Consider the following 17,551-nt stretch of genomic DNA (forward strand, 5'->3'; position numbering starts at 1 on the left):
AAGAGGTAGACCAAGACGGTGGCCATGTGAAGAGCACCAAAGACCTAGGAGAGAAGCGAGGGTGAGCCATGGGCGCCTGACGGCTCCGGGGAACCTGGATGTTTCTGCCGTCATACGTGGGGCTGGCTTCAAGCAGGCAGAGAAGGAGAGGGTGGAATGCTCACAGCCTTAGAGAGCCCAGCTCTGCCTTGTTTAGGAAACTAGTTGGCCTAAGAGGAGTTAAACAAGTAGAAGCATATTTCTCTCTCATGTACCAATCTGAGTGTACGCAGTCCTGGCTGATCTGATGGCTCCGAGGTGTCAGAGAGCCAGGCTCCTGCCTTCCTCAGCCCATGGCGTTCACCTTGTGGTCTGCAATGGCCACTCCAATGGCCACCAGGAAGGAGACAGGGAAGAGGAAGGTTCCCTCTCTTCTGTATAAGGGCGCAGTCACTTCTGCGCACCTCCCATTGCCACACCCACCTGTTCTCCTAAATCGTGGGGGAAGTTCTCAGCCTCGGGGTGGTGACAGTGGGGGGCTGGTACACAGGCTTGTCTAAAGCTTACAGTCAAGGGGCTCTTCATTGCCGCTTGGCTTGTCGGGACCTCTGTGGTGCACACGTGGGGAATGTGTCTTCAGCGGGGCAGCCAGCCAAGTAACTACTGACATGTGTCTGCTCTTCTCTTCCCAGGGGAGGACCCGCCGATCCCGCAGACTATCTGACAGCAGCACCCCGAGGGCTCTACAAGGAGAGGGAGCTCCCATACTACCCAGGGCCTCACCCCATGCATCCGCCCAAAGGGAGCTACCCCCGCCCCCCGGACCTGAGGGTCGCAGATCTCCGGTATCCCCAGTACTACCCACCCCCACCAGCGCCCCAGCACAAAGGACCCTTCCGCCAAGATGTCCCGCCCTCACCCCCTCAGCACCACAGAGTGCCAGCCTATCAGGAAATGGGCAGGCCAGGCCCCCGAGGGGGCAGCCCAGACCAGTACCCCTACCGGACCCAGGACCCCCGGCAGAAGAACCCCATGACTGCAGCCGTGTAGCCCAACACCACCAAGCCCAGCGCAGCCCAGAGAGGAAGACAGCTAACATCGCCCTTCCTCAAGGCCTTCCTGTTAAGACTTGTCCTGCGTACAGATTAGGTTTTTTGATTGAGAATGTAACACCTGACTGCTAATTAGAGGGAAAAAGAAGAAACAGGAGTTTTTGGAGGGGAAATGTCGGGAGAAAGAGGAAGGATGGGCCATAAAAACAATACTGCCTGATATTTGAAGTACGTTTAGAACGGTTAACGTCCATGAGTGGCATTTGAACAAGCAAATCACAAAGAAGATACCCTCAGCGTTAGCAGCGTGAAACGGCCACTGCCCTGGATCGTCTCCATTCAGAAGCTAAGCTCCAACCACTGTATTAAGTCGGAGTAGTGGCTGCAAACATGGGCGTCTTAAGTGAGTAGTTTTTCAATGAGAAAGGAAACAGCAAGCTTGACTTGTGATCTCCTTGGAACGTTTTCTACCCAGAGGAAGACTGCATCTCTTTACTTGTAGAATTTCTCAGGTTCCTCATACCATTCATGTGGTATAAGTGTTTCATGTTTCCTCACTTTTGTATAAAAATAAGATGCGAATGCAGTATTAGTGTCCTGGGAGAATGTGCAAAGCTAGTCAGAACTTCCAGAAGGAATCTATTCCAAGGACCACAGTGACCAGGTTGAAATTCCCGTGATCCTCACCTTTCTTCCTCCCATGTCCCAAGCACAATGGCATGGGGACACGTGGTTTCAGAGTCACCCGCAGGTCTGCTGCCTGTAATTATTAGAACTGGGGCCTCTGTTTTAAGCCTCCCATTGGAGGACTAGAATGTACTTGAGAAAAAGAGGGCCCATGGACTAGGCCACAGGGGAAGCAATGCCCTGGAGGTGCCAATTCTAGACCCAGTGCCAAACAATACCATCTGGACCCCGGGGACAGGGTAGGCTGACTGTGGCCTTCGGAGATTGAGAACCAGCAGGTAGTGGATGGTGGTGGCTGACTCATGTGTGTGTGTGTGCGTGTGTGATTAGCAGTATGGAGAATAAAAGATAAAAATGCTTTCTGGAAAATTTGATGGGTAAGGGAATAATAAAGGGGGAAAAAAAGAAAACAGAAGGGATGGGAAGGGAAAAGACACATAAAACGAGGTCATTCTGTATCTGCTGTATTTCATTCACAAAAGTCAGGACAAGACCAAGGCCAGGATGGCCAATTGGGAAATGAAGGTCTATGTTTTTGAAAAGCTGAACCCCACCTCCAAGACCCATCCGAATTGCTTTTGAGCTTTGCAGCTATTTTTCCATTTTTTTTCAATAGAACATCTAAAACTTACAACTTGACCCAAATGAGAATGCAAACAAAAGACTGAGCAACAGTCAAACCTGGAGCGGCAGACATACTTTAGGCATTTTCACATTCCTTCTTTATTCCCTCCCCAAAATAAAAATGTCTTGAGTTCAATTTAGAAGTATTTCAGTTGATATATTAGAATATCTCTGACTGATAGGATTTAATAAATTATAGTATTATTGAATATATAGAGTATCCATCTAGCCCAATTTAGTCTTATTTTTTTAATTTAAAATAGAGTTATGTTACCAAGAATGATGTGACTGCTGGTTTTAGATTTAAATGGTGTTACTTACTGGACTTTAAGAGGTATCGTTTTCTAAACTACAATTACTTCTGGCCCTCTTGAGAATAGACCTCCAAGATATTTTTTTCCCTCTCTCATCTCTCTTAAGCCTTTAGATCCTTTGCAATTTGTGCAAAGAGGTTGAGGATCTCCAGCCCTGCTTACCTGGAGTGCAGGTGAGCTATAGGGCTTCCCTGCCCACATGCTGAATGCTGCCTTCCCCTCAATCTAAATAAACCTCCAAGAAGAAAGTGATAAGGTGATGATAATGCAACTTGATTTGAAGCATTGAAAATCAGCTCTTCAGTATGTCCCATAGTTTAACCAAATGTCTGTGGACTACTGCAGATAGACCAGCCAGAAGGCGGCTTCTGGACTAAGGCCAAGACTGACAAGAGGTCGCCCAAGGGAAGCAGCATGAAGAGAAATTCTCTGTGCATTGGAGGAGTGGTCCTTGTAGGAAGAAAGCCCATATTTTCACCCCGTTGCCGCCTTGTGAGCACAATACCCCCTGCAGGCAGGCTCAGGGTAAGTTGCTCCAAGCATGGTTTTGTGTTGTATACACAGTAAAACAGCTGCTAATCCTGAGAGGCAGCCAATGATGTGAAGGTACTATTAAGGTGAACCACAAAATGATTATAGCAGTTTTCTCTTCTTGCCTGAAGCATAAAACATGCCCCGTTGACCCTGCCCGAAAGAACCCAACATTATGTGTACGACAGAGGTCCCGTCAAGCCAAGCAACAATTAAGAGCAGCTTGAATGTAAGGTTTATAAATGTCTTTGTACCAACCCTCACCACCCGAGGTTACAGAACTCTCCAGTATTTAAGGGAACAGGTTGTTTAGAGTGTTTAGAAGACCAGGCTATAATCAGTAGGTACCCAGTAGCAGAAAATAGTTCCCAGTTTAGGGCCTTGGAGAAACTCAACCACGTGTCTCTTTGTATCTCAGAACGCTAATACCATCAAACACACACACACACACACACACACACACACACACACACACAACACACAACACACACACACACACACACACACACACAGCGCTCCCAGGAATGATGGCACAGGGACCTGCAAATCCATCGACATACACCCACCTGACTTGTGATCTGACTGCTGGGTCATTTATGCCTTGAAAATGATGCTTTTGGCTTCAAGTCACTAGATATTTGAAAGGGCTCTGTTTTTGTCCCTTTTTACAGGAGTAGAGAGATGAAAGGGAGAAAACCACTGAAAAATTTTAGATGCAGGAGAATTTAGTCCTCTGCCAGGGAGAGAAACACAATATTTCATTAGCCTGTCGTGTCATTGGCTGTGGTAGTATCACTCTTGGTACAATAATTGCTCCCCCACTATATCAAATCAGTAGATGAAAGGCAAGCTCAAAGGAACATTTACTTAAATCACAATTGAGTAACGAACAAAAATTGGAAAAAAATTACTGTGAAGCTCATTATTCTTGGATTTTTTGGTCTGTATGCATTAAACACCCCCCCACTCCTCCCCACCCCCCCACCACCCCCCCACCCCCTACCCCCATCCCGCAGAGGACATCATGGAGCAAAGATCCTATAATCAAGAGCATGGTGAGATCCACAGACCCACGGTCACAACTGCCTGATAGAAGAGATTTGAGACTTCACTGTAGCTTTATTTTCGCCACCAAACTCAATAAAAGTAAAACATGGCTCGTTATTTTTTCCAAAGATTCATGAACTGCTTGCAGTAAACCTATTTTTTGAAGGAAGTCTAGCTAGCAACTTTTGGAGTTGTCATGCCTAGGGTTCGTAGGTATAGAGATCAAGCCCTCAAGAGCATTGATCCTCCTAACCTGTAACCACCACATGTATTTTCTTCGGAGGAACATCCTAGCATTTCATGGGGATAAAGAGATCTGGAGAATTTGGTGTGGAGAGGAATGTGTGTCTTTAAAATCCCCGTCAGCATTAAACTCTGAAATCCACAAAGAATGGCCTTCAAATTGGTGCAAATCGGGCGGACACCTACTGCTTTCTGAGTCCAAGCACAACAGAAAGTCCAGATTTAGTACAATTAGGAAGGAGGGAGTTGGGTTCAGAAACAGCCTACAGAACTATTTCTCTTCACTCCCAGTTCGCACTGACTTAGGTAGAAATGATGCCACAATGAGACCACAAAGAGGATTCTCCATAAGATACCCCTACAAAGTCACCTTTCTGATAAAAAGGAGAATAAAAGTTAGATATCTAAAGTGAGCCTAGACTCTCACACGCAGCTACGACTTCTAAGTGAAACTCTTTCTCTCTCCTGTCCTAAAATAGTAATAGAATCACTCACCGCCTGACTTACAAAGATGGGCTTAACTACCAAGCCAAGTGAGAGTGAACTAACCCCAGACTGTCCTGACTCAGCTCTTGGAGAGAGTTCTGTTCCATCTATGCTGACTGCAGTGCCGTTTACTACTGGAACATAAAAACAAAACCTGCTGTTGATGCAGTCACTTTTTCTAGTGTTTTCCTGTGCTTCTGTGATACCAAGTCTGTTCTGAATATAAAATATGTGAATCATATTTTGGCATATGAGGGTGGAGAATAAATTCTTTGCAGACTTTTTAAAACGAATCCATTTGTACTATGGAAAACATTTTGGATGTTGTTATAGATGAATATACAAAATTTTCTTGTTTTATTTTGCATTAAAATAAAGCTTTATTCAGTCAGTAAGATGTCAGAGTCTTGGTTTTCACCCACCACCGGTTTTAGGATCTGATGAATGAATGGGTTGGTCTGTATGCCAGCTGGCTGCCCTGAACAGCAATGTCACAGGGCAGAAGACACAAGGAATAAAGTTCTGTCACATGCTGGGCTCCCCGAGAAACAGATGCTGAAATGAAGGTGAGTCAGCAGGATGTCTATTTGGGAGCACACTTGGGTTCAGTGTCTACAGGAGGCAGGGGAAGGAAGCAGGATGGGGCAGAGGGAGAAGGTGAACTGCAATGCACTCCAACTTGGGCCTCAGCCACAGGGAAATTTGGAGCTACGGTGGCCCTGCAGAGTTGTCCCAAGTGGGACAAGGGAGCTAGGCCTTTATCCCACTGTGTTGGTCAGTGGATATGGGCCACCCCTGAAAGGAGGTGAGACCCAGGACCAGGTGAGGCAATCCCCAAAGAGGGCCGACAGCAGGAGGTCATCTTTGGGAGGTACTCACAGCGATTGGTAGAATAGGTCTATTGCTGAAAAGGGGTCAGGGAGTACATCAAAGCATCCACGACAACACCCAACGCTGTTGAACTCTCATGCTGGACACACTCTTTCCTTGTCTACAGAAGCATGATTCTGAGTTGATTCTCCTTGAGACCATCCCTTTAATGGCTTATTCTCAGGCCTCCCCACACTCTCTCTTGCATGTTCATCTATAGCCTAGGTTTCCACTACGTCTCTAGACCTATTTGCTCACCATCGCCAACTCAGACATGTCTCCTGAGCACTTGGGTCTCCCCTTTCCTACTGGACATCCCCACCTGGACTTTTCACAGGCCCTTGAACTCAACATGCCCGCACTGGAACATAAGCTTGTAAAGAAACCTGTGTCATATGACCCTGTCCTGGCCATTGGCACCACCCTGTTCACAGTTACAAACCAGACCTGGAAATTATCCTCGCCTTCCATTTATAACTCTGCCCCTTCCCCCAGCCCCTCCCCTCTGATGTGATGCAAGGCCAGCAATTGCGTCCTGCAGCTCTGTCCAATGTGCCCATGCTTCCTGACACCCTACCACACTTGGCTCAGCCTCATCACCTCTCACTTAGCCTCTTCAGTGACCTTTATGTGGCTCCTCTCTCTGACTGTGCTTCCTTCTGACCCACCTCTATACTATACAGACCCACCGCATGCTTTGGTAAATAACATGTTATTGAAACACCAGCACTCCCATTCACTTATATATTGCCTAGAACTCTCTCACGCTACAACTTCAACCTCTGCTCGGCACTGCCGGAGGAATTTTTCTGACATGGAGACCTGACCATCTCTCTCTCCAGAGGCAGCACAGTCTTGTTGAAAGGACACCAGCTTTGAGAACAGGCAGACCTGGACCTAAAACAAGATTCCACCATTAATTAGTTGCATGACCTGGGGTAAAATACTTACCTCTCTAGGCTTCAGTTTCAGCATTTGTGAAATGGAACTATAGATCTTATGAAACTATTTTGAGAATGTATTCACGTCACAAAAATCGGAGTTCTAGAGGCAGTTTGAACCAGCTCCCAAGAACCTGCTGTCAATATCTCTTCCCACCCCCATGTTCAGTGATGTCACATTGGTAGCTTGAAAGAGACCATCCCTGTGTTGGAAGCATTTACAACACAGAAATTGGCATACTCTACAAATCAGGACTTCTCCCCTCTGGAGAGCCCAATTGTTAAACATTTACCAGCACACCACTGTATATAATCTCTCTCTCTCTCTCTCTCTCTCTCTCTCTCTCTCTCTCTCTCTCTCCTCTATCTTTTCTACACACACACACTCACTCCTTTAAACCCTTCTGGATGTCCCTACTACTTTCAGCTTAAAGCCTAAAATCCAAAGCCCTGATAAATCAGTCCACTGTGACTCTCCCTCCTCATGTCTTGTTGCTCCTAGTTTTATATCTTGTGCTACTGTTATTTCAAATTACTTCTATTTCTTTGAACCAGGCATGCATTTCACAGCTCCATACCATGACAACACACAGTAAGCATACTAGTAGCTGCCCCTGCTCCAATGCCCTGTGTCCTGTGGCCCTACAATCATCCTGCAGGTCCCAGATAAAGTGGTTCTTTCCCCATGAAAGACTTAAAGGCAGAAATTGGAGCTGGCTCCCTTGTATCCATCCCACCCTCTTACAGCAAGAGTTTCTATGGGCCAGAAGCGCTGAAGCTGGAGACCACACTTCCCAGAGTTCCTCGCAGCTTGAGTTCACCAGGCCCACCTCTACCAATCAGCCAAACACCTTGGGAGAGGGAAGTGAGGCCCAGTGTGGCATCTGCTGGCAAACACAGTAGCCGAGGTGTTGGTTTTACTGCACAATGTCCAGTCTAACCTCCTGGGGATCCCTGGGCCATGTGAGGGTCATGTTAGCATGGATCACAGCCGAGGCAAAGTGATTCTGTTGCCGATAGTTGCGGCACTGGCTTCTGAGGGCCTGACTTTCTGATCTCCGAAGGATACCAACATCGGTGAGCCATATTGTTGTTCTGAGATTTATTCCTGGAAGCCCTGCCTAGAGCCTGCTCCTCCAGCCCTAAATTTTGCAAATGCCTAATTCACCACATTAAATCCCTCTCTGTTTAAATCAGCTAGAAGGGACTCAGTTATCTGCAACTGAACCCACCAAGACACCTTCCACAGCCCTCCTCCCGAGAGCCACTTGGTAATTCCATCCAGTATGTTACCGAGATACTTTCTGCAGGTCCTTCATAAAACTTTTACTGCCTCGATTACAGTGATTAGTTTCCATGTCTGTGTGGCCTGCTACGGAGTATCGGATTTGCAACACATTGCCTGGCTCTGACTCTGTGCTCAAGACATATTTGCTGAATTCATTTGAATGAAGAAATGAGGTGTGAGGATTCTTTTTCTGAATTGCTGCACTGCTGACGTTCCATCTCACAGCTCAAACCATAAATCTCAAAGCCCTGTTGTTAAAGATCGCCTGGTATTATTCTCGAGGTGAATGGTGTTAGCTCACGTGGGCAGGCCAGATTTCAATTTAAAACATGAGGCAGGCTGGGAGCTTGTAAATGCAATGGGTAATGCATTATTTAGAGAGCAAAGAGAGACTTAAGCAGAGAGAAAATGTATTACTTACAACCTACTAAGATGGAAATACTTTTAGTGACAGATGATTACTATTATTATTGTATAATTCCTCGGATTTGAGGCCCGTGCTTTGCAATCACTCGCATTACTTGCTCCTTTCAACAGCTGTCAGCGGTGAGCCGATGGATGGCTCCCTGACTTTCCATAAGGAAACTGAGTCCTGTGGACGATGGTACTGAGATAAAGATTTAATGAACGCTATTTAGGCATATCCAGAGAAACCAGAGATGGTTTTGTAAGTGTCTTGACAATTGAGCTGTCTCTTCCAGCAGCCATGTTTATCCTCAGTAATCATTGTTTACACTCCATGCTGACTCTTTCATGATCCCAGCAAATGCTTGATTGTCATATAGTCAAAGAACACCAGGTTCATACTTATCTTACAGCTGAAGAAAATGAGGCATGAAGAAGCCAACCCGGTAATGCAGGGCCATCCAGGAGAAGAAAAGCCAAACTTCCTTTATTTAATATGTGTGTTTGGAGAATCTGCTACGTTCCTGGAACACTGTGCTAGCTGCTGAGGGGGCTCTCTCCAGGTTGGGTGGGCAGCTCACACTAGAAGTGCTACCCTCGGCATGTGGCCAGCGTGCATCATCCCCGTACCTGCCTCGTCATCACTGGACACTCAGCGGTCACCTGTCATGGTTAAGGGTGGCCATGCCCCCTGGAAGAGGTGGGGAGATGCTTTAGCTGTCAACATTTAGCATTTCACTATTATGCCTTTGACTTGAACCTTCACCTGGCTGGTTGTCACTGACCCTCCCCACATAATCCCAAATGCCAAGGTTGGCTGCATAAAAAACCGTGTGCTTGGACCCTAACAACCCTTGACTTTGTGTGTCTTCTGCCTGGTCCAGCTAAGAAGAAGTGCTAAAGTGAAATGAGATTCAGTGATAGCCCAACAGACACTTCCTGGCAGACACTGGAAATGCTACACAGGATCCCAAACATGGAAGAGCCTTGGATTCTGTCCTCAAACACTAGTGAGTCGAGTAGGAGTGACAAACAAAGAAGGGTAAGGGCTTTCCAGAGAAAGAACAGAACACAAGCATCTGCACAGAGCACCTCTGAATACATATGACCCAGGGCGGAGGGGAGGACAGGATGTGTGATGGGAGAGGGGCAGTTTCCTTAATAAGAATAACAGCTGATATTATTAAGTGCTTAGTAAGTGCCAGATACTGGCCTAAATATTTTTCATGATTTATCCCGTTGAATCCTCTAACAATGAGGAAACAGAGCTTTAAATGAACTAAGGAACTTGGCCTTGGAATTTCAGACCCAACAAGAATAAAAGTTATTTAGGGACTCCAGGGACTGAGGTACTTGGGAGAATCGCTCACACAGATGGGCATTTAAATAAAGCAAGCTGGCCCAGGTGAAAGCATTGTGTGGGTTGCACTAGAAAAATCCATCAAATCATGAGCCCTTACTAAAGAGGGGAGGCCTAATATTTACTGAGTGTACAGGCGCAATGCTAGTAGCTTCCCCCTGAATTTACCTCATTTTCTCTTCACATCAGCTAAGGTGGGCATTATCCCCATTTTGCAGATGAGAAAATTGAGGCTCTAAGAGAATAAGAACAAGCGGTAGCTATACAGTGGCAGCTCTGATCTGAGACCCAGCTCTGAGTCCACACTGCTGCTTACTTTATTGGAAGTAAATCTCAGTGCAATTTCTTTTAATTCTTCATCGCTTGCGCTGTGATTACTATTTAGAGTGAGGGCAATGTTGAAGAAAATTTAGAACGTGTAAATGCAGATTTTGACATTTTAGACTCAAGAAACAGGCAGCCTGTGTTAGTTGCACCATATATTAAATTATAATCTATGTAGACAGCAGTTTTGAAAGGTATCCAAGCAAATAAGTTGTCCTTCTGGCTGAAGTCAGACAGGTAGATGAAACTTTGATGACTTAATTCCCCCAACTATTAAAGGTAGAAGCAGACCAGGCCTGAGTTGGAGAGAGGCTGCTGGAAAATTTATGAAGAGCAGTAAAGTGCAGGGCCATAATTTCAACAGGTTATCTTGCTTCTCTGCCTAATTGTTTTCCAAGGCTTCTCGGCTCAGAACCATTCAGCATTCTTATCGCGGGGGGAATGCGCGTGCTCCCCGGGATACTGTGCAGCCTGCAGCCACCTCTGTCCTCCAGTCACGGCTGTGTTTGTGCTCAAAGGGCTGTGGATGAGATTTAAGAGCCGCCCCAGCCCCACAACGCGTGGTCTTGCTGCTCTTCAGAGAGAATGGCGATGTCGCCCTTTGATTTATAGAGAGTACAGCTTAAACCTAGCCCTGTGCTTTATTAAAGCAGCTTTTAGTCATATTATACCTCCCCAGTCCCAGCTCCCAAGAGCTCCACCACCTAGGAGTCAGAATCCCTTTGATAAGCAGCACTCGGTGATTAGAAAGTGGGGCCTTTGCCTTGTACCCTCCTCCGCCAGCCTGCCTCCTGACCCCCAGGTGGGGGCTGGGGGGGCGGGGCGGAGCCTGCTCTCCAGGTGGCCTTCCAATATCCGCTTTTCTCCTGACCCTCTCTTGACCTTCGCAGTGTGACAGGGTTGGCCTGGGGCTATGCCTCTTCATGGTGATTTTTTCCACCCAGGCCTGAAAGGGGAAACCTCAGAGAGGGGGGTCACACTGCTCTGGGGCCACTTTCAGAGGCCTTGCTCTCTGGGCTGAGCTCTACAAAATCAGCAACAGGATGCAGGCTCCCTGCAGAGAACACAATAGAGTGATGGGCACATGGGAATCTGCAGGTGAGCTGACTGTCTCATAGGGGCTGCGTGCACACATGTGTGTGTGTGTGTGTGTGTGTGTGTGAGAGAGAGAGAGAGAGAGAGAGAGAGAGAGAGAGAGAGAGAGAGAGAGAGAGAAATCCAGCTTTGTCCCAGAACATGAAACGTTGCCTCTACTGATGGATCACCCCACTCCCCCAACACACAAACCAGGCCTGTGCCCATCAGGCTGGGGTGGGCAAGCTGGCGGGTTCTCGGCTGTAGGTGCCAGCAATCTCTGTTGAGAAGCAGTGAGGTCGTTCCGAGGGACCTGGCAGTAGGACACCTCCATCCTTCCTTGGAGGTGTGCCCAGCTCCCTCTGGGACTTTCGCTCCACATTGCTGCTCTGCCCTGGGCTCCCGCCATCACCCTGCTCGAGCAAGCTCATTGGAGTGGGGTGATACACAGTCATGTTGGGCCAAGGCTGAGGCACAGTGAATGGGCAGAGGCACTCCCCTCCCTCCCCCAGGTCGCCAGGAGAGTCACGCGCTGGGCGGGTGGGTGACGAGTGGCTCCTGCACTGACAAGCTGGGTGGCTCATCTAGTTGCTGACCACCTCTTATCCTCAGCCGCCGGTCTAATGTGACCAGGTGCTAGCATGTCCTCAACACACCTCCACAATTTGCTGACACTAACAGAGAGCAGGCCTCAGACTTCTGCAGGCTCTAGCTTGCATGGAAGACCTTTGCTTTGCTTTCATTCTATTAACTGTATAATTGTCTTCTGTTTAATACAAAATGATCCTGGCTTTTTTCTACTTATAGTAGTGAAGTAAGTTACCATTAAAAATAAAAATATTTAACCCTGGCCAGGGTCACTCAGTGGTTAGAGCATCAGCCCGTGCACTGAAGGGTCATGTGTTCAATTCCCGGTCGAGGGCACATATCTGGGTTGCATGTTCCATCTTCAGTCCTGGTCTGGGTGCATACAGGAGGCAACCAATCAATGTGTCTTTCTCACATTGATGTCTCCCCCCAACCCACTCTCTCTAAAAAGTCAATGGAAAAAAATATCCTCGGGTGAAGCTTAACAAATACATATACATCTATTTGTTATTTTAGTCACAGAATGGTAAGAAAATGAAGTTTAGAAACACTGCACTAAGCCAGTTGGAAGGTGCCCCAGGTTGCTGGGCCGCCGAAGGTAGGATAACTTCTGGAGGACGCGCACTGTTTGGCTGAATCTTAGGACTCCAGGGTAGGCTACAGAGGAATGAAATGAGGTCAGAGCATTCTGAGGCAGAGATTGTGCTGACCGGGTTGGTTTTCCCCAACAGGACCTCGCTTGACCCCCAGCCTCTCCTTGCTCTTGGCTGGGTCTTTTTTTCTCTCACCTGCCCTGTCAGCAGCAATGACTGCAGGAGCACGTAGCTGATTCTCTTGCTAGAGCCAGAGACAAACCAGACTGCACCCTAGTATTAAAAGCACCAAGTGGAAGCTCTTCTTTTCCCTAAATTTTGGAATTCCATCTTTATTACAGCAGGCCTCAATCTCTGCCTCCGTGGTTACATGGTGTCCGACCTGTGGGCCTTTGTATCCAAATTTTTCTCTTATAAAGATGCCAAATGTTGGATTAGGGCCCACGCCAATCCTTAATGATCTCATTTTAACTTGATTATATCTGCAAAGACCCTATTTCCAAATAAGGTTCCGTCCACAGGTAGAGGAATTTAGGACTTGAACATGTTTGGGGGGGAGGTACAATTCAACCCAAAACACTACCCAATGTCCAGAGGCTCTCCCCCACCTCCCGCCATTCTCCCATCAAAACCTTTGCCCTGTGTGTGGCTAAGACTCACACACACTCAAGTACCAGTGACTGACTGTTAGTGCCTTTCCATGTTTCATGTTCTCCCCTTCTTTACTGACAAGATCGCCATTTTCTTGGGACTGGAGAAAAGTCAATGAGATAGGGATGATGTATTTCTGCCCATCCAGAGTCTTCATTAGATGAAAACAAACCGACAAAAAACTTGCTTTCCCAGACTCTCCTTCCACATAGGGAAGGTTATAGGTCACTGTTCTGCCAATGAAAAGCGAGCAGAAGTAGCTAGAGATTTCTGGGAGGTGTTTGACTTCCTGATACAAAAAGCAAACCTGCCTCCTTCTCCCTTGCTTGTCCCTTCTCTTTCCTGCCTGGGACTTAGCTGTGATAGCTAGAAGCCCAGCAGCCATTTTGTAACTATGAGGTGATGAGCATGAAAATACAACGTCAAAATCCAACATGCTAAGGATGGTGACTCAGGAATAATATTTAAAACTACAGGCCCTGTGCATGAAATTCGTGCACAGGAGTGGGGGGGTTCCCCTCAGCCCAGCCTGCACCCTCTCCAATCCCTCAGGGGATGTCCAACTGCCAATTTAGACCTGATCCTGGGTATCGGGCCTAAACCGGCAGTCAGACATCCCTCTCACTGGCTCCTAATCACTCACCTGCCTGTCTGCCTGGTCACCTCTAAGTGCCCCCCCTGCTGGCCTGGTCACCCCCAACTGCCCCTTCCCTGCCAGCCTGGTTGCTCCTAACTGCCCCCCCTTGCCTGCCTAATTGCCCCTCATTCCCCCCTGCCAGCCTAATCACCCCAACTGCCCCCTCTACCAGCCTGATCACCCCCAACTGTCCCTCCTGCTGACCTGGTCGCCCCTAATCCCCCTCCTTCCCCCCCCCCCCCCCGCTGGCCTGTTTTGCCCCGTGCAGCCTGCTGTTCACTCGTTTGGTCGTCCCTCACTAACCCCCCTGCTGGCCTAGTCGTAGGCAGCCATCTTTGTGAGGGTGTGAGGGTTAATTTGCGTATTACCTCTTTATTATACAGGATAGCCTACAGTTATTGAGCATTTACTATGCACCAGGCATGCTTCTGGGTACATTCAGTGTATTAACTCACTCCATCACCCCTATAGGCTGAGTATATTATCACCTTTATTTGCACAGGATGAAACGTGTACAAACCCACACAATGGGCTGCAGGGCCCATGCTATTAACAGCTATAGCATTCTCCCTCTCAGAAATGACAGAGTCTGGAGGTTCTGATGGCATCGTTGAGCTGCTATATAGTTCCTTTTATTTTAAAATAAGAAACCAGCATTGGCTGGGCTTTATGTTACTTGCAGCTGATTGCATTGTAGGCTGACACGGATATCACCTCCTAGGGTCATCAAAGGGATTAAATGAGAAAATACATGTCTGTGGATGGAGAAAACAATGACAATCAGTTACTGTTCCCTGAAACAGAATTCTCAATAAAGGTTCTCAATAAATAATTAGTTTTAACGCTTACCCATTCAAAGAGTTAAAACCATTGGATCAATAATGTTGTAGGCAGAAGAGGGGCCTCCCAAGGACATCCCCACCCTAACCCCAGGAATCTGTGAGCATGTTATGGGACTTGGCAAAAGGGGCTTTGCCGATGTGCTTAAGATGGGGAGATTACTTGGGATTCTCCAGGTGGGTTCAACCCAATCACATGAGACCTTAAAGCAGAGAACCTGAGGAAGGTTCTTCCGGAAGGCCAGGGTGGCCGTGTGGGAAGGACTCGATCTGCTGCTGCTGCCCTGAAGTGTGAGTCTACATGCAAGGACTGGACAGAGGCCTCCAGGAGTGGACAGCCAGTGAGGAACCGGAGGTCTCAGTCCTGTTACCCCCACGGAATTGAATGCGGCCAACACCTGAGTGAGCAAGGACACGGATTCCGCCCCAGAGCCGACGGGAGGAACACAGCCTGCCAGCACCTAGATCTGGGCCTGGTAAGTCTCACAGTGGATTTCTGCTCTATGGGGCTGTAAGATAAGTTTACATTATGCCACTGAGTTTGTGATCATTTGTTGTAGCAGCAATAGAAGACTAATACAAAACTAAGGGAATTGCAGACAGCATCCAGAGGGTTAGCTTAAAGGCTCTAGAGAAGAAGCTGCCTGGCAGCTCCCCAGGCCAGTAAGAATGCTACCCTGAAATGGAATCACCAAGACTCGAGTATGAAGTTCTCCGGCCTGATGATGTGATTGACTTTGTTTTCATGCAGCATGGAGGGCTCCCCTGATATACAACTCAGGGGGTACCACTCCGATAACCGCTGGGGTGTGTAATGTAGACAGTGCCCCCCAGAGGTGTGCGGTGCAATGACCTGCTAGTGGGGGATCACAGCGAGAATGGGGGCCAGAGCTTAGTGGGCCAGGGATAAACAGGGCAATGTCTGTGCGAGATGCCGTACAGCCAGCCGATCTGAAAAGCACTCGCTTGCAGTCCAGTGATGTTGGTATTTGATAATGAGTGCCAAATGCCACCTGGTAATGTCAAAAACTCCATTTTAAAAGAGAGCAGAAAGGGACGCTTTGGGATTGCCTCCTCTCCGCTCAGCCTGCGCAGCCAGGTGAGCGGGTCAGTGCCGGCCTGTGTGGCCCAGTGGCTCTCCGTCATGGCTAATGAGACACACACCTTGTTAGGAAGCCAGTCAGGTTGAAACCTGAAGGTTAACTTGAGGACAAAGTTGACTCTCAGGTTACCAGGGTCCGTATTTTGAAGAAAAATCAGGTGAATGAACTATTTAAGAGCTGGAGAAACACCTGTCCGTGTTCCCCTCCTTCCTGGGGAAGGGATAGCCTCCTAATTAGAGATTCAGAAAGGCACGAGGGCCCACTCCCTGCAGGGTACAGATTACAGGGCTTTCTTGTCAAACGTAGTTACATCGGCTGACAAGGAACCAGCTCTGTAAAGATGTGAGACATGGAAATGCTGCACCAATTTTCCAGAACAAAATCTGCCTCTGAAAAGGTGTAACTTCATGCAAAATATGCTTCATCATTTGAATAACAGAATAAGATATGCAAGGAAAATAAGACTGCTCAACGCGAGTCTGGGCTCAGCGTACAGTGAGGACATGCGATGCGAGGGATCTTCCTTGTGCTGTATTTAAAACGTTTTGTGAGGAAAGAATGTGCTTTAGAAAGGGAGCTGAGATAATGCCAGAGATCTTGTGTTAGGGGCTATCAGGCGGGTTTTTCTGTTCCTTATGGATTACTGGAGGTAATGGGGAAAGCTGCCACTAAAATTCATTAGATGGAAAGTAAACTGATATTGCAATTGATGACATTCTCCGGCATCGTGGGCCCTGTGAGTGAGAAAGCTCTGGTCTGCCAAACTCTCTCTCTGGTTTCAGCGTCTCTCTGAGCAGTGCTCTTGCCGTTTAATCTGAGGGATTTTCGGTCGGAGTTAAATTTCTCTCCGGAGCCACACATCACACAGGGCACCCCATGAACTATCCTGAGATGCTTCTCCGCTTTTAGCAGCAGAATGCTGAGGTTGCAAGGAAATTCTTCTCTTCCGGGCATCAAGGTTGGAGAAATGACTTAAGGATGACAGGAAAAGGTTTTATGTGCCCGGTTACCAAAGCCTGAACCAGCAATTCATTCAGCTGAGAAATCGCCCCGGGAGCCTCCCGAGAGCTCACTGAAGAGCCCTCTGCCAGGCCTGCCGGCTTCCCAGCATTCAGAGCAGCATCGGTAGGCGATGCCCTGCCCCTGCCTGCCTGACCCACAGCCCTGTTCCTTCAAAGCCAGGCCCCTCCGTGCCCGGTCTCCATGAATCAGAGCAGACAACAGGAAGTGCCCTGTTGTAGACTGAATGTTTGCGCCCCCACCCCCCACCCCACCCCCAAATTCACATGTGGCAGCCCTGACGTCCAGCCTGGTGGTATTGGAGGGAAGGCCTGTGGAAGGTAATTAGGTTCCATGAGGTCATGAAGGTAGGACCCTCATCATGGCATTAGTGTCCCTATAAGAAAAGGAAGACAGACAGGAGCTTGTTTGCTCCCACTGGCTCTCTCTGCCATGTGAGGACACGGCGAGAAGGCAGCCGTCTGCCAGCCAGGAAGAGGGACCTCATCGGGAACCTAATCTGCCAGCACCTTGACCTTGGCTTCCAGCCTCACAACTGTGGGACATCGGTCTCTTGTCTGAGCCACCAGGCTGCGGCATTTTGTTCTAGCAGCCTGAGCTGACCAAGACGCCCCCTTGTCCACAGAATGCGGCAGAGTCATTTCTTCTTTGAGAAGTTACCCATCCGCAGTAACTTCTTTGAACACTCGTGCTGTGGCCTTCTGCAGGATCTTATCAAATCTGCAGAGCGCAGTTTGGTTTAAAAAAAAAAAAATTGCATGGGTCAAATCTGTCTCCTGAGTCCAGAGCCGGCTCACAAAGAGGCATCATCCCGCTTGGCAAGCTCCACACTAACCTGCTTTCCTCTCGGGAAGGCCATTTTCAAGCTGCCCTGAGACAGCTGACTCAGAGCGCC

The 17,551-nt window shown here is 48.0% G+C and overlaps 1 protein-coding gene across 2 annotated transcripts in view; it reads left to right on the top strand.

Annotated features, from left to right (window-relative positions):
- The window catches only part of PARD3B (par-3 family cell polarity regulator beta), a 917,882-nt gene extending 913,982 nt beyond the window's left edge, over positions 1–3,900 (top strand). For both annotated transcript variants that reach the window (XM_059702879.1, XM_059702877.1), the window contains one exon: positions 672–3,900. In XM_059702879.1, the coding sequence (XP_059558862.1) occupies positions 672–1,029 (358 nt within the window). In that variant the 3' untranslated portion in view covers positions 1,030–3,900. The remainder of the gene's footprint in view (positions 1–671) is intronic.
- The last annotated feature ends 13,651 nt before the right edge of the window (positions 3,901–17,551 follow it).

This window comes from Myotis daubentonii, chromosome 7, assembly GCF_963259705.1.
Source record: "Myotis daubentonii chromosome 7, mMyoDau2.1, whole genome shotgun sequence".
Lineage (NCBI taxonomy): Eukaryota > Metazoa > Chordata > Mammalia > Chiroptera > Vespertilionidae > Myotis > Myotis daubentonii.